General features: G+C 38.8%; 1 protein-coding gene across 1 annotated transcript in view; it reads right to left on the bottom strand.

The window, feature by feature from the left end:
• Nucleotides 1-27007, bottom strand: part of LOC139934114 (uncharacterized) — a 40545-nt gene that overhangs the window by 7182 nt on the left and 6356 nt on the right. The window contains exons 4-25 of the mRNA XM_071928400.1: nt 25223-25339; nt 24490-24597; nt 23732-23911; nt 23216-23402; nt 22182-22456; nt 21656-21798; nt 20927-21107; nt 17721-17806; nt 17050-17265; nt 15605-15740; nt 13981-14070; nt 12110-12226; nt 11403-11510; nt 10647-10826; nt 10131-10317; nt 9097-9371; nt 8571-8713; nt 7841-8021; nt 5148-5233; nt 4477-4692; nt 3032-3167; nt 1408-1497 (exon numbers count right to left, since the gene is read on the bottom strand). Of these exons, the coding sequence (XP_071784501.1) occupies nt 1408-1497; nt 3032-3167; nt 4477-4692; nt 5148-5233; nt 7841-8021; nt 8571-8713; nt 9097-9371; nt 10131-10317; nt 10647-10826; nt 11403-11510; nt 12110-12226; nt 13981-14070; nt 15605-15740; nt 17050-17265; nt 17721-17806; nt 20927-21107; nt 21656-21798; nt 22182-22456; nt 23216-23402; nt 23732-23911; nt 24490-24597; nt 25223-25339 (3438 nt within the window). The remainder of the gene's footprint in view (nt 1-1407; nt 1498-3031; nt 3168-4476; nt 4693-5147; nt 5234-7840; nt 8022-8570; nt 8714-9096; nt 9372-10130; nt 10318-10646; nt 10827-11402; nt 11511-12109; nt 12227-13980; nt 14071-15604; nt 15741-17049; nt 17266-17720; nt 17807-20926; nt 21108-21655; nt 21799-22181; nt 22457-23215; nt 23403-23731; nt 23912-24489; nt 24598-25222; nt 25340-27007) is intronic.

Below are 27007 nucleotides of genomic sequence, written 5' to 3'. Positions count from 1 at the left end.
ATTATTATCTCCCAACTTTGATGACCGATTGAGCTCAAGTTGAGATACACCAACTGTGAAGGCTAGTCTTTGACAATTACCAATAGTGTCCACTGCCTTTAAAGCAATGTACACGTTTGGCATGTCAAAGCCCAGTATTCTCACCTGGTGTCTCCAGCCTGGTGTGTGGGCTCATTGGTCATAAAAGTTGAAAGAGAATGGTGATAGAAAAACACCCTTGTTGTACAAAAATTGTTTGCTTTCAAGTCGAAGTAAAAGGCTTCAGCTGCAGTCTTTTAATGTTCGAGTGAGAAAATAAATCTTTCTCAAAAACGTCGTTACTTCAGCTGAAGTCGTTTCTCACAATGTGTTATACTATCAACAGCTCTCTGTTGCTCATTACTGAATATGTTTTTATGCTAATGTATTTTGAGTAATTACCAAACGTGTACAGTGCCTTTAACGTTCCTCGTTATAGAGTGTACACGAGTGTGAGATTAAGTTGAATTATTAATAATGCGTCAAGTTGTGATGTACATAATATATGATTTTCCTCAGATGGGTCATTGTTTCAAATAGCATACCATGGTCAGGAAAGATTTAAATTTCACAAAATGTTTGATTCAAAACAAATGGGATTTAAAAAAATAACAAATAAAAATACCACCCAATTAAAGCCAATTGGCACTTTCGGTAAACAGTAATGACAAAAGCCCATACTTCGTGTATCAAAATTTATATATAAGTTAATAACAAACCTGTGAAAAATTAAGGCTCATTCGGTCATCGGAGTCGGGAGAAAATAACGGGAAAACCCACCCTTGTATCCGCACGTTTCGGCGTGTCATGACATGTGTTTAAAGGAAACGTTGCCTTGGATCGGTCGAGTTGGTCTTTGAAAAGCGTTTGTAACCGTTTTTTATAAAATGCATATGGGTAGAAAGATGTTGTAAAAGTAGAATACAATGATCCACACAAACATGCCTCGAAATTGTGTGGTTTTCCTTTTACCTCGTCGACTAACACGTCGGCCATTTATGGGGGTCAAAATTTTGACTCCCATAAATGGCCGACCGTGTTAGTTCGCACAGTAGAAGGAAAACCACGCAATTTCGAGGCAAACTTGTGTGGATCATTGTATTCTACTTTTAAAACATCTTTCCAACCATATATGCATTATATACAAAACGGTTACAAACGCTTTTGTTTTGACCAACTCGTCCGATCCAAGGCAACGTGTTCCTTTAAAATAAATCCGTAATTCTTGATATTGAGAATTGATAATTGTTTTAATGGTTTCTAAAAAAGTAAAGCATTTCATGGAATAGTATTCCAAGAGAAGTATTTCACCATTACCTTCTGTAAACCCTGTACGTTATTTCTGTTCCGAAAGTGTCCAATGGCTTTAAACAAACAAACACTACTTACCAGGACATAAGTCCGGATAGAAAGAACATACGAAGTCCCACCACCATCTTCGTGTTTCAACCAAGTTCCTAGGCTCGATCATTTCATCCTCTGTGATAAAAAAAAAAAAAAACAACCACCATAATTAGTTAAAGGAACATTAAAATACAGAATAGTTTTTTTTCTATTTCTATTTTTTCAACAAAAAAGTTGCTGGCATTGTAAGCACTTTATGTAATCCACCATATACATAAACTGACAAACCTGTAGAAGTTCGAGATCGATCGGTCATCTGGGTCACGAGAGAATAATGAAAAACCGATTAACAATTTTGCATTGCGAAATTAAATTATTTCTCATAAAATATGAAATTTCAGACAGAAATATACCAAGGGATGTTTTCTACTATCATCAAGTTTTATGTAAATCTGTGATCTTCACGATTTTTGTTTCTTACCGATTCTGTAACGTTCCTTTAAAATTTAACAAGAATGTACAGTCAATATCCAAAGAGAGTGACCAGCCAGTTTGCCATTTTAACAATTTTGCAAAAATATTAAAGTCACGTGGAAATATATATTTTTTTCTTTCAAACATAAGAGTATATTATGCTTACGAACAATAAAACAATTTTTTTAGTAATTGTTTGTCATGATGTATATGTTTAAAAAATATATAAAGTTGTTTTGGGGGCTGACTCCGCCTAACCCTTTTGTGACGTCAATCGAGGCAGACTTTGCCTGCAATGCGTATAGTAATCACACGTGCAAAGTACATGTACGTCCAAGTCGTGAGTTGGTACATTTCAAAAAGTGTTTTTCTGCATTCAGCAGCAATACACCTGGTCGGCATTGCCGGGAAAAAACCTTTTTTTTTGAAACGTACAAACTCACGACTTGGTCCGTACATGTAGTTTGCAATTGTGTTTACTCTACGCATAACAGGCAAAGTCTGCCTCGATTGACGTCACGAACAGCGCCCTCTCGGGTCGGGGTCTACTCTAAAATTTGTAAACAACATAAGAACTGATTTTTTAAAACCTTAGTTAACTGTTTATTCACATTCCACTCATCAAAACACATATATTAGTGACAAAAGCTTTATTTTGAAAAAATACCGCTTCCAGGTGACTTTAAGCATAGTTGTTGCAACATTATCGAGTATACAGTGTTTATTTATTAACTATGAATGTTTATTTACTAAGTAAGTTATTTAACTGGACCATTTTGGGGACATGGAAATATAATAGTTTTTCAGCTGAGTTGTTGACATCATGTTGTTTTTAAAAGACATTCATACTCAACTGTAGTTTCGATAACGAATCTACATATGATTGATGATTCGTTACGAACCTACGATTCATACAAAATAATCTACACCTTCATCAATGGAGTGACGTCACAAAAACAGTCAAAAATAGTAAAATTGTAAAATTGTAAAATCGCTATGGGCAAAGAACTAAACAATTTGTGTTGTTTAATGTAGTTCTTTATTTTCATGTATTGAGAAATTATACAAAGTTTGAGTGACAAGAAAGTTAAACTATTTTGTTTTCCCAGTGGAGCAATGCAATTAGTTTTTCCCCCGCTTTTTACATCGTCCATTTCAAAATGATAAAGGTTCTTTTAGAGCAGAGGGTCCATACCTTCACCAACCGGTGTTTTCCGTTTCATTTCATTGATCATGTACTCGGCTAGTTCCTTCTGTTCACCGACAGTGTTTTCTCCTCTCTGTACCTTTGCGGCTCCTTCCTGTAGAGCAGTCCTGTGGTTAATGAGTTTCTGATAAAATCAAAAGGATGAAAACAACGTAAGAAACAAATTTCAAGACCTGTGAAAATGTTAATTTAAAATTGCTGCTTATATGAACAGAAACGTTAACAACAACAAAACTGGTATAACATGAACTCCGCACAGCCAAGAGAGAGACATGCTACGTATATCAATTAGAAACAGGATTAAATGCACAGCAAACACTGGAGTAAGATTCATCATAAGGAAAATGAAATAAAGGAAGCTAAATGGACATACTGTCGGATAGAAAACTCAATGATGGACCTTAAGAAAGATGGACTGACAACCAACAGGAGAGAGGGGTAAGAAAATTAGGTAGACAGACGATGGAAGTAGAAATCAGACTAGGTAACCGAGCGGAAAGGAGACAATAAGACATTATGGATTCTAAAAACACGCAACATCATGTGGTAATGGTGTTTTTTCTTTCATTATTATCTCACAACTTCGACGACCAAATTGAGCTCAAATTGTCTCAGGTTTGTTATTTTATGCATATGTTGAGATACACTAAGTGAGAAGACTGGTCTTCGACAATTACTAATAGTGTCCAGTGTCATTAAAGGTAAAACAAGGCTACCAGAAAGGGGGCTGAGAAATGACCGACATGGAAGTAAGTCCAGTAGTAACATAACAGCCAACAAAACATAAACAGTTGCAATAATGGGAGCCCCACAAGTTTGCACAACACGATATTCTTCTCTACATTAGGTGGACGGTATGCGTTATCGTCAACAATATTGTAATAATTGAAGGAAAATTAATGTGGCTGAACTTAGGAAACGAAGGAAAACCAAGAATTATTAGCGCACTACAACAGTGAGACCCTTGTACCCGATGGCAAGTGCAAGAATTTCTTCGTTGAAAAACTCACTGTATACGCTTGCATGAGCAATGGCATTGTACCCAAAAAAAGGAATGCCCAGTCGGGGCACTGGACATTCCACTAGGTTTTGTCTCTATTAGAATAAGTAAGTAATCAAATGAATTTGCAGAATGTTAAGTCGGTTGTAAAGAGAAGAGAATAGAAAGACGACATCAGGGTTTAATGCTGGAACAACATGAACCCATGGGTTAGAATTAGCAATGCCTCCATGATGAACCAGAACTGGAAGAAATAAAAATGAATGGCATTTACATGCGCAGGGCTACATCATACACTGGATGAACACAGCCTAACTGATGATGGTGGTTCATTAAATTATAATCTTCTTCTCCTTTTTTTTGTGTAAACAGAAACTTTGTTTTCGAGCTATCGATCGTTGAAGCATGGAGGTAGGTTGACGTTTTAACTTACCCTCACGAGACTGCTTTGCTCCGTGGAGGAAGATGTGAGACCTGCACGGGAACTTTGCGGACAGATCCCCGCGAGACAGACGAAGAGCATCCCGGCAGCGAAAAGATTAAACATCTTGAACGCGGACTTTCGGTCGTGCTTACAAAAAGAGCTAAGTTTCGGTTGTGTGTTTTGTTTCGTTGTGGCTCCCTTCTTCAACAGAGTTTCAAATTGTGGCTACAAGTCTTGTTTGATCCTCTTTATATAGACCTAAAACGTTTTGCAAAAAGATGATGTAATTGAAGGGGTTGACGTCATTGAATCTGCCGAGTTGGATTATAGTTGAATATCAAAAGACAATGACGTCAGGATTCCAGGGAGACAGGGTTGACTGCACACCAAACTACTGACTACACTAAAGTACCCAGTATTTTGGGCCGGCCAACCCAATAATGACTGTCTTATCAAATTAATGAATGGGGCTACGTCACAGGATTGAAGAGAGCGACAAAAGCCAACTCCGGATGAAAATAAATAGAAAAGTGCACTGCTAGATGCCATCATTTCAGTAACCAACATTCCATAAGTAGGCCTAAACAGACTATGCCAATTGCTCTAGCTCTTTGATGTTGCTGAACGAGTCCTATTACGTGTTCCACTTTCAATACAGATCTTCAGTTCCTAAATCACACCTGTTCGGTGCTCTGGGGTGCTCTTTTCAATCCAATGCTGGGGCCGGGGGGCTTCATGCCGTCTGTCTGGCCAAACGTTACAGAAGCTCCCAAGATGGTCAATCTCCTTGAGGCTCATTTTACCCGCGGGAGACCTTACGGGAAGTTTCAAGTCAACCAGGGAGTTCTCACCCCAACAGGGACAGTTGATACCAGTTGAAACCTTTTATTGTGCATCTGAAAGCACACAAAATAATTCAACAAGGGTACTTTTCTTTTTGACTCCCATAAATGGCCGACCGTGTTAGTCGACAGGGTAAAAAGAAAACCACGCAATTTCGAGGCATATTTGTGTAGATCATTGTATTCTACTTTTACAATATCTTTCTAACCATAAACATTTTACAACAAACGGTTACAGAACGCTTTTCAAAGACCAACTCGACCGATCCAAGGTTAGTTTACTCAGCGTAATTGTATATTGCATGCATGCACTTCTGTATTTTCATCTTTGATATGGAAATTATATTTTGTATGAATGAATGTTTCCCAAGTCTATATACATAATAGCAGCCCTCGAAATAACCCACGGTGCATTTTGCTTTTTGCTGTGGTGCCCTTTGCAAGGTTTCAATACAAATTGTTTTTTTTTTCCACAAGTGCCCCTAACCAGAGGACAATTGGTGTGCCCATTCTAGAGCAAAGTAGCCTATATCATTTATATCATTCGTAGTATGCTATTAATTAGGATAGACGAACGGGTTTTGTAGGGAAGTCTCGGGTGAATTCAGTCCATCATGGCAATCTCTCTCTCTCAAAAAAAAAAGTTAATAAAAAATCCAACATGGATAATTAGGCCTATTATTGTTCTACTGAATAATTTATTGGTTCAGATTGGTTGTGTTGTTTTGTAAATCATGTTTATTTTTATTTTTATGAATTGTGATTTTTTTAATTTTGTTTTAATCTGACCAAATCTTTGCTTGTGGTTTCTAATTCTTTTTTCATTTGTGTCAAAAAAAACCCACTATTAATTGTTTTCCTGAAGTCTACCAACTTGTTTTTTACAATGGCTGATATAAGTTGCTTATTAAACTTGTCAGTTAACAGGAATATTGTAACTTAATTGCCAACAAAGATCCCTCAAAAGTGTCCCGATATGAAAACATTGTACACGTTTAGTGGTTATGATTATTACCTATACTTAGTGTGATAAAATAATTGCAAATAACGATTTCGACTGGCTGGACAATGGGGCAAGAAGTTAAAAAACAAGATACCAAGTTGAGAATTCAAGATTCATTTAAATTTACGAAAGACATAATTTTATTAAAAATAGTCATACAAACAGTTAAAGTCACCTGGAAGTGGTATTTTTTAAATAAAGCTTTTGTCACTAAAATATGTGTTTTTATGAGAGGAATGTGAATAAAAAATTAACTAAGGTTTAAAAATATTAGTTTTGATTGTATTCTACTTACAACATGTTTCTAACCATTATGTATTTGATAACAAACGGTAACAAACGCTTTTTCAAAGACCAACTCGACCGATTCAAGGCAACATGTTCATTTAATGTTACAACAACCTCCCAGTACGCATCAAAAATTGTAACTCTTTATTCAAAAAATCTCTCAAAACTCACTTGTATCAGATGTAATTTGTTGTATTTATAGTTCTATTGGTTTTGCTCTTTTCAGCGCTTTGATCTTGATGTAAAGGCGCTTTATAAATATTTAGTTGTATGTATGTATGTAATAGTAGCTTATATAAAAATAATAATAACAATAATAATAATAACAATAATAATAATAAAACATTTATATAGCGCCAAATCGATTAAAAATGCTTGGCGCTTTACAACAAGACAATTTTAACCACAAAAACTAAATAATTAAATTACTTAAAAATAAACAAATTTAATTTTAACCACAAAAACTAAATACTAAACAATTTTATAGCGCTCAGGTCCGTCACGTAGTGACGCTCATGGCGCTTAAACAGTATTACCCCTGGTCACTGGGCCTTAAACCATTCCTTAAACCATCTCAGCTCTCTGGGGAGTATACAACCTGTGCCGCCAAATAATTTTGATTTCGCGACCTCAAGTTCTAAACAGTGGACACTATTGGTAATTACTCAAAATAAAACCTTACTTGGTAACAAGTAATGGGGAGAGGTTGATGGTATAAAACATTGTGAGAAACGGCTCCCTCTGAAGTGCCATAGTTTTTGAGAAAGAAGTAATTTTCCACGAATTTGATTTCGAGACCTCAGATTTAGAACTTGAGGTCTCGAAATCAACCATCTAAACGCACACAACATCGTGTGACAAGGGTGTTTTTTCTTTCATTATTATCTCGCAACTTCGATGACCGATTGAGCTCAAATTTTCACAGGTTAGTTATTTTATGCATATGTTGAGATAAACCAACTGTGAAGGCTAGTCTTTGACAGTTATCAATAGTGTCCAGTGTCTTTAAGATATGCGGACGGGGCCTAATAAGCCGGAGCCGACGCTCTGGGTTTAGAAAAAGTCCCGTTTCACCCAGTCAGCTGCCCTTGTGATTTAGTGAAACTTATCTGTACATGTATCATGAGAAATGAGCACCATAGCTCGATCTAAAGACCCCCAAACTACACCCCCCCCCCCAATCATTGAAGGGTGTTGGACACATAGGACGATAATATTTATGTTTAGAGGTTAAACTAGCCACTGAGTGATGCAAAGACGTTTTCGAGCCAGTCTCCGTAACGAGCCACTTTGGTGTAAACACCGGGGTAGTTTGGTCTGGCACACCCGTAGCCCCAGCTCGTGATCCCCGTCAGATACCACCGCTCAACGTTCGCTGACTCATCCCGTCTACTGCACACCAATGGACCGCCGGAGTCACCCTGTCAAGAGGAAGGGGAAAAAATCAAACAACGTTGTTAATAACTTGGTAAATAAGTCTTAATTGTTGTTTGTTTCGATAGGCGAAGTCGATGGGAAATTAGAAAAGGGTTAATTTTCACCAATAGCAGGAGTAAAAATGCCACAAATAAAGAATGATGTTGTATAACACATAATGAAACAGGTATGCACTGCTATTGTTATGCGTCTAGATGTCAGGATACTGCCGTTGCTATGGGTGTTGTGCACCGGTTGCTATGGAGAAAGTAGGCATCGATTGCTTTGGGTATAGTATAGTGCATTGATTGCCATGGGTTATGGGTATCCTTTTGTTGATGTGGGTTCTGTTCACTGGAATAGTACATTGATTGATATAGCCATTCTGCAACTGGTGCTATGCTACGGGTACTCCTTTTTTTTTTACTATGGGTATTAATCACTGGTTGCTATGGGTATAGTACATTGATTGCTATGGGTAGCCTACAGTTCGTCTCGTTCTTGTGTTTTTCTTTTAAAAATAAGCAATAATAATACTGAATTGTTTTGTTTACCTGGCAGGAGTCAATTCCTCCTTCTTGGTATCCCGCGCAGATCATGTTGTCTGTAATTTGTCCGCCGTAAGCATTATTACAATCTCCGGTGTTGACAAGGGGTACTAATGCTTCTTGTAGAACGTAAGCAACGCTACCGGCCTCTATAATAAAAACAGGAAAGTAAAAACAATCAATTCTCCACAACAGATACTGCTTATTTGGGAGAGCAAAAATCAACAATTGAAACCAGAGAACAATGCAGTAATTATCTTCCAAAACAAAGACCAATGGCTGAAATAATAAGTTACGAGACAAAGTGAAATAGCCGGCGAATGTAAACACTTAAAATCCTTATGAAAGCCCACTGGTATAAACAGCGCTACAAACTGTTCTTTCTTGTTTTTACTAAAGAAGAGTAATTTGATGGAATAAAGTTAGCATGTTGTCTGTACAGACTGTCTGGGTTTCGCGCGTTTTCGAAAAGCTGCGCAAGACTTGCACAACCGCCTTAAACATAAATCTCATGAGCTCTTTTTAGTCTTACCCTGTGTGTCGCCGAACCCAGCGATGTAACACACAGAGGTGCTGTCGAAGCCGGCACTGCCACCCGCGTCCAGACAAACCGAGTTGATGAACCGACTTTCCTCTGGTGGTGGACTAGCAAGCACCATGACGGCGATGTCGTTGTCAGTGGTTTCGTCGTTGTAGTTTCCATGAATGATGATATGTGTCACGTCACTGACATGCTCGTCGTTGTGCTCGCTGTCATTTTCTCTGTTCTTGCCCAGGTATACTTTCCAGTCAGCTGCAACGTTGGCTCTGAGAAATAAAAATAGAATATTGATAACTAACCTAATTTTCAAGAGTGGTTTTTTTTTAAAGCGGTTTATTACTGTAACGAACAATCAGGTTTTAATTGGGAAAATTATACAACAATGTTTTGCATTAGTTTTACTTACGGACCAGCCATTTCCAAGGATTCTCAATCTGGATAAAGGATTTTTCATTCACATTTCCCCTAACACTCATTTCTGAAAAAAGGTGTACTTTAATTGTGGCGATTTGTTGTATCATGCCGGATACGCAGACCAATTTGCTTTTAACCCAAATCCTGTCAGATGTTCTCTTTATCTCTGATTTTTTTAGATTATGGTTTGAAGTAAGTAATTAAGGTATGCGAAGGCCCCATGATTCTTTGATGAGTAGTGGCGGCTCGCTGAGCCGGTGTCGCATGCAATTATGTCTTCTATGCAATACTATCCGGAGAGCATTATTGCATATGCAATAATGTCCGCCGGACACATTTGCATATGCAGTTGTGTCCACCCCCGTGCAAAACCGTCCTTGCAGTAAATTAAACGCCCTTGGTCGACGGAACACGTTCGCCATTTTCATAAAAAATAAACAAAACGTGAATATACATGCTGCATAAGGTTCAGTGCATGCACGCTCGCTTAGATTATTCATACAGGAAGAGTTCATGAAATCGACGTGACTCTGCCGTCTGTGAATTCTTTATGTTACTAATATGATTTGATTTTAAGATTGTATTTATCGCTATATTAAATATTAGCTTACCCCGGACCAGAGACGCAGTGGGCTGCGGTTACGATGTACTTGTTGTCCACCAAGGTACCACCACAGCTGAAAGAACCAAGGAAATAAAGCTGGGCGTACCACGGCCAGGCACCGCGTGCAGCGTCTTCACCACCCACGATTCGCTGAATTGACTTGTCCACTGGTTGACGTGTACCACAACCGCTGCCTTTATAAACAACATACATCAAGATGACACACATTATTGTCATTGGTAACATCTCGTGTACAGAAGTACAGTAGTTAACAATAGCAAATATTGAGGAAAAAAAGACATAAATAAAATTGAAACACGATACTCTCCTGTACAAAAGTACAACAGTGAACATTTGTAAATACATTAAAATAAACTTATGAAAATGGAATGACTATAAAGTTCATTAAATTGTCGGGAAGTATATTAGGCCTATAGGTTGGATCGTTGTAAACAATGAAATGTGTCTGAACCCATAGTCCATTTTTTTTTAAATGCCGTCCAAAGAACTGTGTTCCATTTACCTGCTTCTGGTAAACATGTCATGAGCTCACACATCTGGTACTCGACGTTTTCTCCCGGGCACTCCGTGGCCGTCTCGCAGGGGCAGACCCGAGTTCGGTGCCTCTGCCCGGCGCCGCATGGCGCGTTACACTCGGTCCACTCACCCCAGTCTTCCCAGCCCCCGCATGGTCTCGCCGAACCTTGTTTGTGGAGAAAAAAAAATTGTTATTTTTTTTTATTGCAAAGCAGTACAAGTTGGTTGCTAATTTTGTATTGGGAAGGGTTCAGTTTGTTTTAACGCTTTGGTACAAAAGACCAAGTGGGTGAAATTTCACAGAGCTCTTTACACGAGAAGTAAGTGAGCACAACCTATTGCGATTAGCAGAATGAGCCAATAAGGTAACGCTGCAACAAAATATTATCTTTGTATCTTCAGCTATCCTGCCTATTTTTGCTTAGTAGAAAATTGGGATGCAATGCCTTTAATCTGCTTACAACCATTGATATTGTATTTTTATTTTGTTATGTTTGTATGCAAGTCGCTTCAATCAACTAGTATAATTGTTTTATCCGGGGGCGTTGCCACCTACATGCCACCTACTCCTGGGGCTGAAACAGTCTTGCAGTCCATATATGGATGTAGGCTCGGGTATCATTCATAATAAACTCGGCCTAACCCCCAGAACCTTTAGTTGTAGCCAATAATATGACCTTTTCGTACGAGCCGATATTTCTGAAAGTTGCGTTAATTTGTTTTGAGAACAAGTTCTACTTACATTCTTGTTCGTCGCTGGCGTCACTGCAGTCCCTTTCCTGATCACACTGCCAATAGTCTGGTATACACCCACCACTCGTGCACTGGAATTCATCAGCAGCACATGCACCTTCAAACAAATAAAACAGAATGTCAAAGGTTTGTCTGCGAAAGTCATTTTATTTATTTCATCCTTGAGTAGAACCCAAGTGGACCCTTATTTCTTTTGAAAAACAACAAAATCACGGAAAGAAAAAGAAGTTTAGATTGGTCCACTTATCGGGCAAAAATTGCGTAAAAACAATGTTCTGGTAAGCTGCTATAGCAATTACATATGGTGCAAGCTATATAGGTAGTGATATTTCGGCTGGATTTCCTATTCTGGTACTATCGTTGTGCTAATAGATACTTTTTAGAAAGTTGGCCAGTTTGATATGGGCTGTACTTGTTTTTGATGCAGTGGGTTATTATCTGTGAATTTCATATAATGTTGTACAAAATACTATTTGTCTACTTATATTTTTGAATTTGAAGAAATGGCTGAATAAGTAATAACAATCTATTTAGCTTCTGACTGGCACCCTAACAAATAATATTATGCCTAACAATTTTAGGGAGACTTCCAACATAGGGCTGGAGGGCCGAAGGTCTTGGTCACATACAGTCAATTTGTCTTTTTTCAAACTAAAACTTCCACTACATAAGAGTGACAGTATAAAATGTACTTACAGCTGACTTCGTCGCTCAAGTCTCCACAATCGTCGAAGTTATCGCACTTCCAGTAGCCCGGAATACACGAACCAGTATTTGCGCATTCAAACTCATGGCTGGCACAAGCCGGAGTGTCTGTTAATAAGAAAAAGATTTCAGACAATAATCACTAACAATGTTCGTTCCTCAATGTCTGCATCAATGGTTTAAAGGCAGTGGACACTGTTGGTAATTACTCAAAATAATTATTAGCATTAAACCTCACTTGGCAAAGAGTAATGGGGATAGGTTGATAGTATAAAACATTGTGAGAAACGGCTCCCTCTGAAGTGGAGTAGTTTTCGAGATGGAAGTAATTTTCCACGAATTTGATTTCGAGACCTCAAGTTTAGAACTCGAGACCTCAAGTTTAGAACTTGAGGTCTCGAAATCAACCATCTAAACGCACACAACTTCGTGTGACTGGGGTGTTTTCTTCTTTCATTATTATCTCCCAACTTTGATGACCGATTGAGCTCAAGTTGAGATACACCAACTGTGAAGGCTAGTCTTTGACAATTACCAATAGTGTCCACTGCCTTTAAAGCAATGTACACGTTTGGCATGTCAAAGCCCAGTATTCTCACCTGGTGTCTCCAGCCTGGTGTGTGGGCTCATTGGTCATAAAAGTTGAAAGAGAATGGTGATAGAAAAACACCCTTGTTGTACAAAAATTGTTTGCTTTCAAGTCGAAGTAAAAGGCTTCAGCTGCAGTCTTTTAATGTTCGAGTGAGAAAATAAATCTTTCTCAAAAACGTCGTTACTTCAGCTGAAGTCGTTTCTCACAATGTGTTATACTATCAACAGCTCTCTGTTGCTCATTACTGAATATGTTTTTATGCTAATGTATTTTGAGTAATTACCAAACGTGTACAGTGCCTTTAACGTTCCTCGTTATAGAGTGTACACGAGTGTGAGATTAAGTTGAATTATTAATAATGCGTCAAGTTGTGATGTACATAATATATGATTTTCCTCAGATGGGTCATTGTTTCAAATAGCATACCATGGTCAGGAAAGATTTAAATTTCACAAAATGTTTGATTCAAAACAAATGGGATTTAAAAAAATAACAAATAAAAATACCACCCAATTAAAGCCAATTGGCACTTTCGGTAAACAGTAATGACAAAAGCCCATACTTCGTGTATCAAAATTTATATATAAGTTAATAACAAACCTGTGAAAAATTAAGGCTCATTCGGTCATCGGAGTCGGGAGAAAATAACGGGAAAACCCACCCTTGTATCCGCACGTTTCGGCGTGTCATGACATGTGTTTAAAGGAAACGTTGCCTTGGATCGGTCGAGTTGGTCTTTGAAAAGCGTTTGTAACCGTTTTTTATAAAATGCATATGGGTAGAAAGATGTTGTAAAAGTAGAATACAATGATCCACACAAACATGCCTCGAAATTGTGTGGTTTTCCTTTTACCTCGTCGACTAACACGTCGGCCATTTATGGGGGTCAAAATTTTGACTCCCATAAATGGCCGACCGTGTTAGTTCGCACAGTAGAAGGAAAACCACGCAATTTCGAGGCAAACTTGTGTGGATCATTGTATTCTACTTTTAAAACATCTTTCCAACCATATATGCATTATATACAAAACGGTTACAAACGCTTTTGTTTTGACCAACTCGTCCGATCCAAGGCAACGTGTTCCTTTAAAATAAATCCGTAATTCTTGATATTGAGAATTGATAATTGTTTTAATGGTTTCTAAAAAAGTAAAGCATTTCATGGAATAGTATTCCAAGAGAAGTCTTTCACCATTACCTTCTGTAAACCCTGTACGTTATTTCTGTTCCGAAAGTGTCCAATGGCTTTAAACAAACAAACACTACTTACCAGGACATAAGTCCGGATAGAAAGAACATACGAAGTCCCACCACCATCTTCGTGTTTCAACCAAGTTCCTAGGCTCGATCATTTCATCCTCTGTGATAAAAAAAAAAAAAAACAACCACCATAATTAGTTAAAGGAACATTAAAATACAGAATAGTTTTTTTTCTATTTCTATTTTTTCAACAAAAAAGTTGCTGGCATTGTAAGCACTTTATGTAATCCACCATATACATAAACTGACAAACCTGTAGAAGTTCGAGATCGATCGGTCATCTGGGTCACGAGAGAATAATGAAAAACCGATTAACAATTTTGCATTGCGAAATTAAATTATTTCTCATAAAATATGAAATTTCAGACAGAAATATACCAAGGGATGTTTTCTACTATCATCAAGTTTTATGTAAATCTGTGATCTTCACGATTTTTGTTTCTTACCGATTCTGTAACGTTCCTTTAAAATTTAACAAGAATGTACAGTCAATATCCAAAGAGAGTGACCAGCCAGTTTGCCATTTTAACAATTTTGCAAAAATATTAAAGTCACGTGGAAATATATATTTTTTTCTTTCAAACATAAGAGTATATTATGCTTACGAACAATAAAACAATTTTTTTAGTAATTGTTTGTCATGATGTATATGTTTAAAAAATATATAAAGTTGTTTTGGGGGCTGACTCCGCCTAACCCTTTTGTGACGTCAATCGAGGCAGACTTTGCCTGCAATGCGTATAGTAATCACACGTGCAAAGTACATGTACGTCCAAGTCGTGAGTTGGTACATTTCAAAAAGTGTTTTTCTGCATTCAGCAGCAATACACCTGGTCGGCATTGCCGGGAAAAAACCTTTTTTTTTGAAACGTACAAACTCACGACTTGGTCCGTACATGTAGTTTGCAATTGTGTTTACTCTACGCATAACAGGCAAAGTCTGCCTCGATTGACGTCACGAACAGCGCCCTCTCGGGTCGGGGTCTACTCTAAAATTTGTAAACAACATAAGAACTGATTTTTTAAAACCTTAGTTAACTGTTTATTCACATTCCACTCATCAAAACACATATATTAGTGACAAAAGCTTTATTTTGAAAAAATACCGCTTCCAGGTGACTTTAAGCATAGTTGTTGCAACATTATCGAGTATACAGTGTTTATTTATTAACTATGAATGTTTATTTACTAAGTAAGTTATTTAACTGGACCATTTTGGGGACATGGAAATATAATAGTTTTTCAGCTGAGTTGTTGACATCATGTTGTTTTTAAAAGACATTCATACTCAACTGTAGTTTCGATAACGAATCTACATATGATTGATGATTCGTTACGAACCTACGATTCATACAAAATAATCTACACCTTCATCAATGGAGTGACGTCACAAAAACAGTCAAAAATAGTAAAATTGTAAAATTGTAAAATCGCTATGGGCAAAAAACTAAACAATTTGTGTTGTTTAATGTAGTTCTTTATTTTCATGTATTGAGAAATTATACAAAGTTTGAGTGACAAGAAAGTTAAACTATTTTGTTTTCCCAGTGGAGCAATGCAATTAGTTTTTCCCCCGCTTTTTACATCGTCCATTTCAAAATGATAAAGGTTCTTTTAGAGCAGAGGGTCCATACCTTCACCAACCGGTGTTTTCCGTTTCATTTCATTGATCATGTACTCGGCTAGTTCCTTCTGTTCACCGACAGTGTTTTCTCCTCTCTGTACCTTTGCGGCTCCTTCCTGTAGAGCAGTCCTGTGGTTAATGAGTTTCTGATAAAATCAAAAGGATGAAAACAACGTAAGAAACAAATTTCAAGACCTGTGAAAATGTTAATTTAAAATTGCTGCTTATATGAACAGAAACGTTAACAACAACAAAACTGGTATAACATGAACTCCGCACAGCCAAGAGAGAGACATGCTACGTATATCAATTAGAAACAGGATTAAATGCACAGCAAACACTGGAGTAAGATTCATCATAAGGAAAATGAAATAAAGGAAGCTAAATGGACATACTGTCGGATAGAAAACTCAATGATGGACCTTAAGAAAGATGGACTGACAACCAACAGGAGAGAGGGGTAAGAAAATTAGGTAGACAGACGATGGAAGTAGAAATCAGACTAGGTAACCGAGCGGAAAGGAGACAATAAGACATTATGGATTCTAAAAACACGCAACATCATGTGGTAATGGTGTTTTTTCTTTCATTATTATCTCACAACTTCGACGACCAAATTGAGCTCAAATTGTCTCAGGTTTGTTATTTTATGCATATGTTGAGATACACTAAGTGAGAAGACTGGTCTTCGACAATTACTAATAGTGTCCAGTGTCATTAAAGGTAAAACAAGGCTACCAGAAAGGGGGCTGAGAAATGACCGACATGGAAGTAAGTCCAGTAGTAACATAACAGCCAACAAAACATAAACAGTTGCAATAATGGGAGCCCCACAAGTTTGCACAACACGATATTCTTCTCTACATTAGGTGGACGGTATGCGTTATCGTCAACAATATTGTAATAATGGAAGGAAAATTAATGTGGCTGAACTTAGGAAACGAAGGAAAACCAAGAATTATTAGCGCACTACAACAGTGAGACCCTTGTACCCGATGGCAAGTGCAAGAATTTCTTCGTTGAAAAACTCACTGTATACGCTTGCATGAGCAATGGCATTGTACCCAAAAAAAGGAATGCCCAGTCGGGGCACTGGACATTCCACTAGGTTTTGTCTCTATTAGAATAAGTAAGTAATCAAATGAATTTGCAGAATGTTAAGTCGGTTGTAAAGAGAAGAGAATAGAAAGACGACATCAGGGTTTAATGCTGGAACAACATGAACCCATGGGTTAGAATTAGCAATGCCTCCATGATGAACCAGAACTGGAAGAAATAAAAATGAATGGCATTTACATGCGCAGGGCTACATCATACACTGGATGAACACAGCCTAACTGATGATGGTGGTTCATTAAATTATAATCTTCTTCTCCTTTTTTTTGTGTAAACAGAAACTTTGTTTTCGAGCTATCGATCGTTGAAGCATGGAGGTAGGTTGACGTTTTAACTTACCCTCACGAGACTGCTTTGCTCCGTGGAGGAAGATGTGAGACCTGCACGGGAACTTTGCGGACAGATCCCCGCGAGACAGACGAAGAGCATCCCGGCAGCGAAAAGATTAAACATCTTGAACGCGGACTTTCGGTCGTGCTTACAAAAAGAGCTAAGTTTCGGTTGTGTGTTTTGTTTCGTTGTGGCTCCCTTCTTCAACAGAGTTTCAAATTGTGGCTACAAGTCTTGTTTGATCCTCTTTATATAGACCTAAAACGTTTTGCAAAAAGATGATGTAATTGAAGGGGTTGACGTCATTGAATCTGCCGAGTTGGATTATAGTTGAATATCAAAAGACAATGACGTCAGGATTCCAGGGAGACAGGGTTGACTGCACACCAAACTACTGACTACACTAAAGTACCCAGTATTTTGGGCCGGCCAACCCAATAATGACTGTCTTATCAAATTAATGAATGGGGCTACGTCACAGGATTGAAGAGAGCGACAAAAGCCAACTCCGGATGAAAATAAATAGAAAAGTGCACTGCTAGATGCCATCATTTCAGTAACCAACATTCCATAAGTAGGCCTAAACAGACTATGCCAATTGCTCTAGCTCTTTGATGTTGCTGAACGAGTCCTATTACGTGTTCCACTTTCAATACAGATCTTCAGTTCCTAAATCACACCTGTTCGGTGCTCTGGGGTGCTCTTTTCAATCCAATGCTGGGGCCGGGGGGCTTCATGCCGTCTGTCTGGCCAAACGTTACAGAAGCTCCCAAGATGGTCAATCTCCTTGAGGCTCATTTTACCCGCGGGAGACCTTACGGGAAGTTTCAAGTCAACCAGGGAGTTCTCACCCCAACAGGGACAGTTGATACCAGTTGAAACCTTTTATTGTGCATCTGAAAGCACACAAAATAATTCAACAAGGGTACTTTTCTTTTTTCTTGTTCTGTTGCAAATACGATGACCAATGAGCCCAGATTTTTACAGGTTTTGTGATTTTATGCTATAATTTATGTTAGGATGTGAGACTACTGGTTATTGACAATTACCAAAGGTGTCTTTAAACTGTGTCAGAAGCAAGTTTTTTCTCATCACGATTCTCGTTTTGCAAAAAACCTACAGTCTTGAGTCTTGTGGACCCCGCCCCCTTTCTCCCAAGGTCGAGGAATGCAGCACCTCAAGTGCATTAGTACAACATTTTACCACACTGAAATGGTTTTGTTATTAAAGGAACACGTTGCCTTGGATCGGACGAGTTGGTCTATTAAAAGCGTTTGAAACCGTTTGTTATGAAATGCATATGGTTAGAAAGATGTTTTAAAAGTAGAATATAATGATCCACACAAGTATCACTCGAAATTGCACGGTTTTCCTTTTATGTCTCGAACTGTCACGGTCGGCCATTTATGGGAGTCAAAATTTTGACTCCCATAAATGGCCGACCGTGTTAGTCGACAGGGTAAAAAGAAAACCACGCAATTTCGAGGCATATTTGTGTAGATCATTGTTATCTACTTTTACAATATCTTTCTAACCATAAACATTTTACAACAAACGGTTACAGAACGCTTTTCAAAGACCAACTCGACCGATCCAAGGTTAGTTTACTCAGCGTAATTGTATATTGCATGCATGCACTTCTGTATTTTCATCTTTGATATGGAAATTATATTTTGTATGAATGAATGTTTCCCAAGTCTACATACATAGTAGCAGCCCTCGAAATAACCCACGGTGCATTTTGCTTTTTGCTGTGGTGCCCTTTGCAAGGTTTCAATACAAATTGTTTTTTTTTCCACAAGTGCCCCTAACCAGAGGACAATTTGTGTGCCCATTCTAGAGCAAAGTTCAAAGCATGTAATGTATTACATGTACTTGTAGCCTATATCATTTATATCATTCGTAGTAAGCTATTAATTAGGATAGACGAACGGGTTTTGTAGGGAAGTCTCGGGTGAATTCAGTCCATCATGGCAATCTCTCTCTCTCAAAAAAAAAAGTTAATAAAAAATCCAACATGGATAATTAGGCCTATTATTGTTCTACTGAATAATTTATTGGTTCAGATTGGTTGTGTTGTTTTGTAAATCATGTTTATTTTTATTTTTATGAATTGTGATTTTTTTAATTTTGTTTTAATCTGACCAAATCTTTGCTTGTGGTTTCTAATTCTTTTTTCATTTGTGTCAAAAAAACCCCACTATTAATTGTTTTCCTGAAGTCTACCAACTTGTTTTTTACAATGGCTGATATAAGTTGCTTATTAAACTTGTCAGTTAACAGGAATATTGTAACTTAATTGCCAACAAAGATCCCTCAAAAGTGTCCCGATATGAAAACATTGTACACGTTTAGTGGTTATGATTATTACCTATACTTAGTGTGATAAAATAATTGCAAATAACGATTTCGACTGGCTGGACAATGGGGCAAGAAGTTAAAAAACAAGATACCAAGTTGAGAATTCAAGATTCATTTAAATTTACGAAAGACATAATTTTATTAAAAATAGTCATACAAACAGTTAAAGTCACCTGGAAGTGGTATTTTTTAAATAAAGCTTTTGTCACTAAAATATGTGTTTTTATGAGAGGAATGTGAATAAAAAATTAACTAAGGTTTAAAAATATTAGTTTTGATTGTATTCTACTTACAACATGTTTCTAACCATTATGTATTTGATAACAAACGGTAACAAACGCTTTTTCAAAGACCAACTCGACCGATTCAAGGCAACATGTTCATTTAATGTTACAACAACCTCCCAGTACGCATCAAAAATTGTAACTCTTTATTCAAAAAATCTCTCAAAACTCACTTGTATCAGATGTAATTTGTTGTATTTATAGTTCTATTGGTTTTGCTCTTTTCAGCGCTTTGATCTTGATGTAAAGGCGCTTTATAAATATTTAGTTGTATGTATGTATGTAATAGTAGCTTATATAAAAATAATAATAACAATAATAATAATAACAATAATAATAATAAAACATTTATATAGCGCCAAATCGATTAAAAATGCTTGGCGCTTTACAACAAGACAATTTTAACCACAAAAACTAAATAATTAAATTACTTAAAAATAAACAAATTTAATTTTAACCACAAAAACTAAATACTAAACAATTTTATAGCGCTCAGGTCCGTCACGTAGTGACGCTCATGGCGCTTAAACAGTATTACCCCTGGTCACTGGGCCTTAAACCATTCCTTAAACCATCTCAGCTCTCTGGGGAGTATACAACCTGTGCCGCCAAATAATTTTGATTTCGCGACCTCAAGTTCTAAACAGTGGACACTATTGGTAATTACTCAAAATAAAACCTTACTTGGTAACAAGTAATGGGGAGAGGTTGATGGTATAAAACATTGTGAGAAACGGCTCCCTCTGAAGTGCCATAGTTTTTGAGAAAGAAGTAATTTTCCACGAATTTGATTTCGAGACCTCAGATTTAGAACTTGAGGTCTCGAAATCAACCATCTAAACGCACACAACATCGTGTGACAAGGGTGTTGTTTCTTTCATTATTATCTCGCAACTTCGATGACCGATTGAGCTCAAATTTTCACAGGTTAGTTATTTTATGCATATGTTGAGATAAACCAACTGTGAAGGCTAGTCTTTGACAGTTATCAATAGTGTCCAGTGTCTTTAAGATATGCGGACGGGGCCTAATAAGCCGGAGCCGACGCTCTGGGTTTAGAAAAAGTCCCGTTTCACCCAGTCAGCTGCCCTTGTGATTTAGTGAAACTTATCTGTACATGTATCATGAGAAATGAGCACCATAGCTCGATCTAAAGACCCCAAACTACACCCCCCCCCCCAATCATTGAAGGGTGTTGGACACATAGGACGATAATATTTATGTTTAGAGGTTAAACTAGCCACTGAGTGATGCAAAGACGTTTTCGAGCCAGTCTCCGTAACGAGCCACTTTGGTGTAAACACCGGGGTAGTTTGGTCTGGCACACCCGTAGCCCCAGCTCGTGATCCCCGTCAGATACCACCGCTCAACGTTCGCTGACTCATCCCGTCTACTGCACACCAATGGACCGCCGGAGTCACCCTGTCAAGAGGAAGGGGAAAAATCAAACAACGTTGTTAATAACTTGGTAAATAAGTCTTAATTGTTGTTTGTTTCGATAGGCGAAGTCGATGGGAAATTAGAAAAGGGTTAATTTTCACCAATAGCAGGAGTAAAAATGCCACAAATAAAGAATGATGTTGTATAACACATAATGAAACAGGTATGCACTGCTATTGTTATGCGTCTAGATGTTAGGATACTGCCGTTGCTATGGGTGTTGTGCACCGGTTGCTATGGAGAAAGTAGGCATCGATTGCTTTGGGTATAGTATAGTGCATTGATTGCCATGGGTTATGGGTATCCTTTTGTTGATGTGGGTTCTGTTCACTGGAATAGTACATTGATTGATATAGCCATTCTGCAACTGGTGCTATGCTACGGGTACTCCTTTTTTTTTTACTATGGGTATTAATCACTGGTTGCTATGGGTATAGTACATTGATTGCTATGGGTAGCCTACAGTTCGTCTCGTTCTTGTGTTTTTCTTTTAAAAATAAGCAATAATAATACTGAATTGTTTTGTTTACCTGGCAGGAGTCAATTCCTCCTTCTTGGTATCCCGCGCAGATCATGTTGTCTGTAATTTGTCCGCCGTAAGCATTATTACAATCTCCGGTGTTGACAAGGGGTACTAATGCTTCTTGTAGAACGTAAGCAACGCTACCGGCCTCTATAATAAAAACAGGAAAGTAAAAACAATCAATTCTCCACAACAGATACTGCTTATTTGGGAGAGCAAAAATCAACAATTGAAACCAGAGAACAATGCAGTAATTATCTTCCAAAACAAAGACCAATGGCTGAAATAATAAGTTACGAGACAAAGTGAAATAGCCGGCGAATGTAAACACTTAAAATCCTTATGAAAGCCCACTGGTATAAACAGCGCTACAAACTGTTCTTTCTTGTTTTTACTAAAGAAGAGTAATTTGATGGAATAAAGTTAGCATGTTGTCTGTACAGACTGTCTGGGTTTCGCGCGTTTTCGAAAAGCTGCGCAAGACTTGCACAACCGCCTTAAACATAAATCTCATGAGCTCTTTTTAGTCTTACCCTGTGTGTCGCCGAACCCAGCGATGTAACACACAGAGGTGCTGTCGAAGCCGGCACTGCCACCCGCGTCCAGACAAACCGAGTTGATGAACCGACTTTCCTCTGGTGGTGGACTAGCAAGCACCATGACGGCGATGTCGTTGTCAGTGGTTTCGTCGTTGTAGTTTCCATGAATGATGATATGTGTCACGTCACTGACATGCTCGTCGTTGTGCTCGCTGTCATTTTCTCTGTTCTTGCCCAGGTATACTTTCCAGTCAGCTGCAACGTTGGCTCTGAGAAATAAAAATAGAATATTGATAACTAACCTAATTTTCAAGAGTGGTTTTTTTTTAAAGCGGTTTATTACTGTAACGAACAATCAGGTTTTAATTGGGAAAATTATACAACAATGTTTTGCATTAGTTTTACTTACGGACCAGCCATTTCCAAGGATTCTCAATCTGGATAAAGGATTTTTCATTCACATTTCCCCCAACACTCATTTCTGAAAAAAGGTGTACTTTAATTGTGGCGATTTGTTGTATCATGCCGGATACGCAGACCAATTTGCTTTTAACCCAAATCCTGTCAGATGTTCTCTTTATCTCTGATTTTTTTAGATTATGGTTTGAAGTAATTAATTAAGGTATGCGAAGGCCCCATGATTCTTTGATGAGTAGTGGCGGCTCGCTGAGCCGGTGTCGCATGCAATTATGTCTTCTATGCAATACTATCCGGAGAGCATTATTGCATATGCAATAATGTCCGCCGGACACATTTGCATATGCAGTTGTGTCCACCCCCGTGCAAAACCGTCCTTGCAGTAAATTAAACGCCCTTGGTCGACGGAACACGTTCGCCATTTTCATAAAAAATAAACAAAACGTGAATATACATGCTGCATAAGGTTCAGTGCATGCACGCTCGCTTAGATTATTCATACAGGAAGAGTTCATGAAATCGACGTGACTCTGCCGTCTGTGAATTCTTTATGTTACTAATATGATTTGATTTTAAGATTGTATTTATCGCTATATTAAATATTAGCTTACCCCGGACCAGAGACGCAGTGGGCTGCGGTTACGATGTACTTGTTGTCCACCAAGGTACCACCACAGCTGAAAGTACCATCGAAATAAAGCTGGGCGTACCACGGCCAGGCACCGCGTGCAGCGTCTTCACCACCCACGATTCGCTGAATTGACTTGTCCACTGGTTGACGTGTACCACAACCGCTGCCTTTATAAACAACATACATCAAGATGACACACATTATTGTCATTGGTAACATCTCGTGTACAGAAGTACAGTAGTTAACAATAGCAAATATTGAGGAAAAAAAGACATAAATAAAATTGAAACACGATACTCTCCTGTACAAAAGTACAACAGTGAACATTTGTAAATACATTAAAATAAACTTATGAAAATGGAATGACTATAAAGTTCATTAAATTGTCGGGAAGTATATTAGGCCTATAGGTTGGATCGTTGTAAACAATGAAATGTGTCTGAACCCATAGTCCATTTTTTTTTAAATGCCGTCCAAAGAACTGTGTTCCATTTACCTGCTTCTGGTAAACATGTCATGAGCTCACACATCTGGTACTCGACGTTTTCTCCCGGGCACTCCGTGGCCGTCTCGCAGGGGCAGACCCGAGTTCGGTGCCTCTGCCCGGCGCCGCATGGCGCGTTACACTCGGTCCACTCACCCCAGTCTTCCCAGCCCCCGCATGGTCTCGCCGAACCTTGTTTGTGGAGAAAAAAAAATTGTTATTTTTTTTTTTATTGCAAAGCAGTACAAGTTGGTTGCTAATTTTGTATTGGGAAGGGTTCAGTTTGTTTTAACGCTTTGGTACAAAATACCAAGTGGGTGAAACTTCACAGAGCTCTTTACACGAGAAGTAAGTGAGCACAACCTATTGCGATTAGTAGAATGAGCCAATAAGGTAACGCTGCAACAAAATATTATCTTTGTATCTTCAGCCATCCTGCCTATTTTTGCTTAGTAGAAAATTGGGAAGCAATGCCTTTAATCTGCTTACAACCATTGATATTGTATTTTTATTTTGTTATGTTTGTATGCAAGTCGCTTCAATCAACTAGTATAATTGTTTTATCCGGGGGCGTTGCCACCTACATGCCACCTACTCCTGGGGCTGAAACAGTCTTGCAGTCCATATATGGATGTAGGCTCGGGTATCATTCATAATAAACTCGGCCTAACCCCCAGAACCTTTAGTTGTAGCCAATAATATGACCTTTTCGTACGAGCCGATATTTCTGAAAGTTGCGTTAATTTGTTTTGAGAACAAGTTCTACTTACATTCTTGTTCGTCGCTGGCGTCACTGCAGTCCCTTTCCTGATCACACTGCCAATAGTCTGGTATACACCCACCACTCGTGCACTGGAATTCATCAGCAGCACATGCACCTTCAAACAAATAAAACAGAATGTCAAAGGTTTGTCTGCGAAAGTCATTTTATTTATTTCATCCTTGAGTAGAACCCAAGTGGACCCTTATTTCTTTTGAAAAACAACAAAATCACGGAAAGAAAAAGAAGTTTAGATTGGTCCACTTATCGGGCAAAAATTGCGTAAAAACAATGTTCTGGTAAGCTGCTATAGCAATTACATATGGTGCAAGCTATATAGGTAGTGATATTTCGGCTGGATTTCCTATTCTGGTACTATCGTTGTGCTAATAGATACTTTTTAGAAAGTTGGCCAGTTTGATATGGGCTGTACTTGTTTTTGATGCAGTGGGTTATTATCTGTGAATTTCATATAATGTTGTACAAAATACTATTTGTCTACTTATATTTTTGAATTTGAAGAAATGGCTGAATAAGTAATAACAATCTATTTAGCTTCTGAATGGCACCCTAACAAACAATATTATGCCTAACAATTTTAAGGAGACTTCCAACATAGGGCTGGAGGGCCGAAGGTCTTGGTCACAAACAGTCACACTCAAACGCCTCCCGCTCTAGTCAATTTGTCCTTTTTCAAACTAAAACTTCCACTACATAACAGTGACAGTATAAAATGTACTCACAGTTGACTTCGTCGCTCAAATCTCCACAATCGTCGAAGTTATCGCACTCCCAGTAGCCTGGAATACACGAACCAGTATTTGCGCATTCAAACTCATGGCTGGCACAAGCCGGAGTGTCTGTTAATAAGAACAAGATTTCAGACAATAATCACTAACTATGTTCGTTCATCAATGTCTGCATCAATGTCTGCATCAATGGTTTAAAGCAATATGTACACGTTTGGCATGTCAAAGCCCAGTATTCTCACCTGGTGTCTCCAGCCTGGTGTGGGGGCTCATTGGTCATAAAAGTTGAAAGAGAATGGTGATAGAAAAACACCCTTGTTGTACAAAAATTGTTTGCTTTCAAGCCGAAGTAAAAGGCTTCAGCTGAAGTCTTTTAATGTTCGAGTGAGAAAATAAATCTTTCTCAAAAAATTCGTTACTTCAGCTGAAGTCGTTTCACACAATGTGTTACACTATCAACAGCTCTCTGTTGCTCATTACTGAGTAAGTTTTTATGCTGATGTATTTTGAGTAATTACCAAACGTGTACAGTGCCTTTAACGTTCCTCGTTATAGAGTGTAGCACGAGTGTGAGATTAAGTTGAATTATTAATAATGCGTCAAGTTGTGATGTACATAATATATTATTTTCCTGAGATGGGTCATTGTTTCAAATAGCATACCATGGTCAGGAAACATTTAAATTTCACAAAATGTTTGATTCAAAACAAATGGGATTTAAAAAAAAAAAAAAAAAAAAAATACCACACAATTAAAGCCAATTGGCACTTTCGGTAAATAGTAATGCCAAAGTCCCACACTTCGTGTATCACAACTTATGTATAAATTAATAACAAACCTGTGCAAATTAAGGCTCGTTCGGTCATCGGAGTCGGGAGAAAATAACGGGAAAACCCACCCTTGTTTCCGCACGTTTCGCCGTGTCATGACATGTGTTTAAAATAAATCCGTAATTCTTGATATTGAGAATTGATAATTGTTTTAATGTTTTTTAAAAAAGTAAAGCATTTTATGGAATAATATTCCAAGAGAAGTCTTTCACCATTACCTTCTGTAAACCCTGTACGTTATTTCTGTTCCAAAAGTGTCCAATGGCTTTAAACAAACGAACGAACGAACGAACGAACGAACGAACGAACGAACGAACTGAACGAACGAACGAACGAACGAACGAACGAACGAACGAACGAACGGACGGACGGACGGACGGACGGACGGACGGACGGACGGACGGACGGACGGACGGACGGACGGACGGACGGACGGACGGACGGACGGACGGACGGACGGACGGACGGACGGACGGACGGACGGACGGACGGACGGACGGACGGACGGACGGACGGACGGACGGACGGACGGACGGACGGACGGACGGACGGACGGACGGACGGACGGACGGACGGACGGACGGACGGACGGACGGACGGACGGACGGACGGACGGACGGACGGACGGACGGACGGACGGACGGACGGACGGACGGACGGACGGACGGACGGACGGACGGACGGACGGACGGACGGACGGACGGACGGACGGACGGACGGACGGACGGACGGACGGACGGACGGACGGACGGACGGACGGACGGACGGACGGACGGACGGACGGACGGACGGACGGACGGACGGACGGACGGACGGACGGACGGACGGACGGACGGACGGACGGACGGACGGACGGACGGACGGACGGACGGACGGACGGACGGACGGACGGACGGACGGACGGACGGACGGACGGACGGACGGACGGACGGACGGACGGACGGACGGA

Source organism: Asterias amurensis, chromosome 2 (assembly GCF_032118995.1).
Source record: "Asterias amurensis chromosome 2, ASM3211899v1".
Taxonomy (NCBI): domain Eukaryota; kingdom Metazoa; phylum Echinodermata; class Asteroidea; order Forcipulatida; family Asteriidae; genus Asterias; species Asterias amurensis.
The sequence above is the reverse complement of the archived record's forward strand: the minus strand, read 5'-3'. Positions and strand labels throughout refer to the sequence as shown.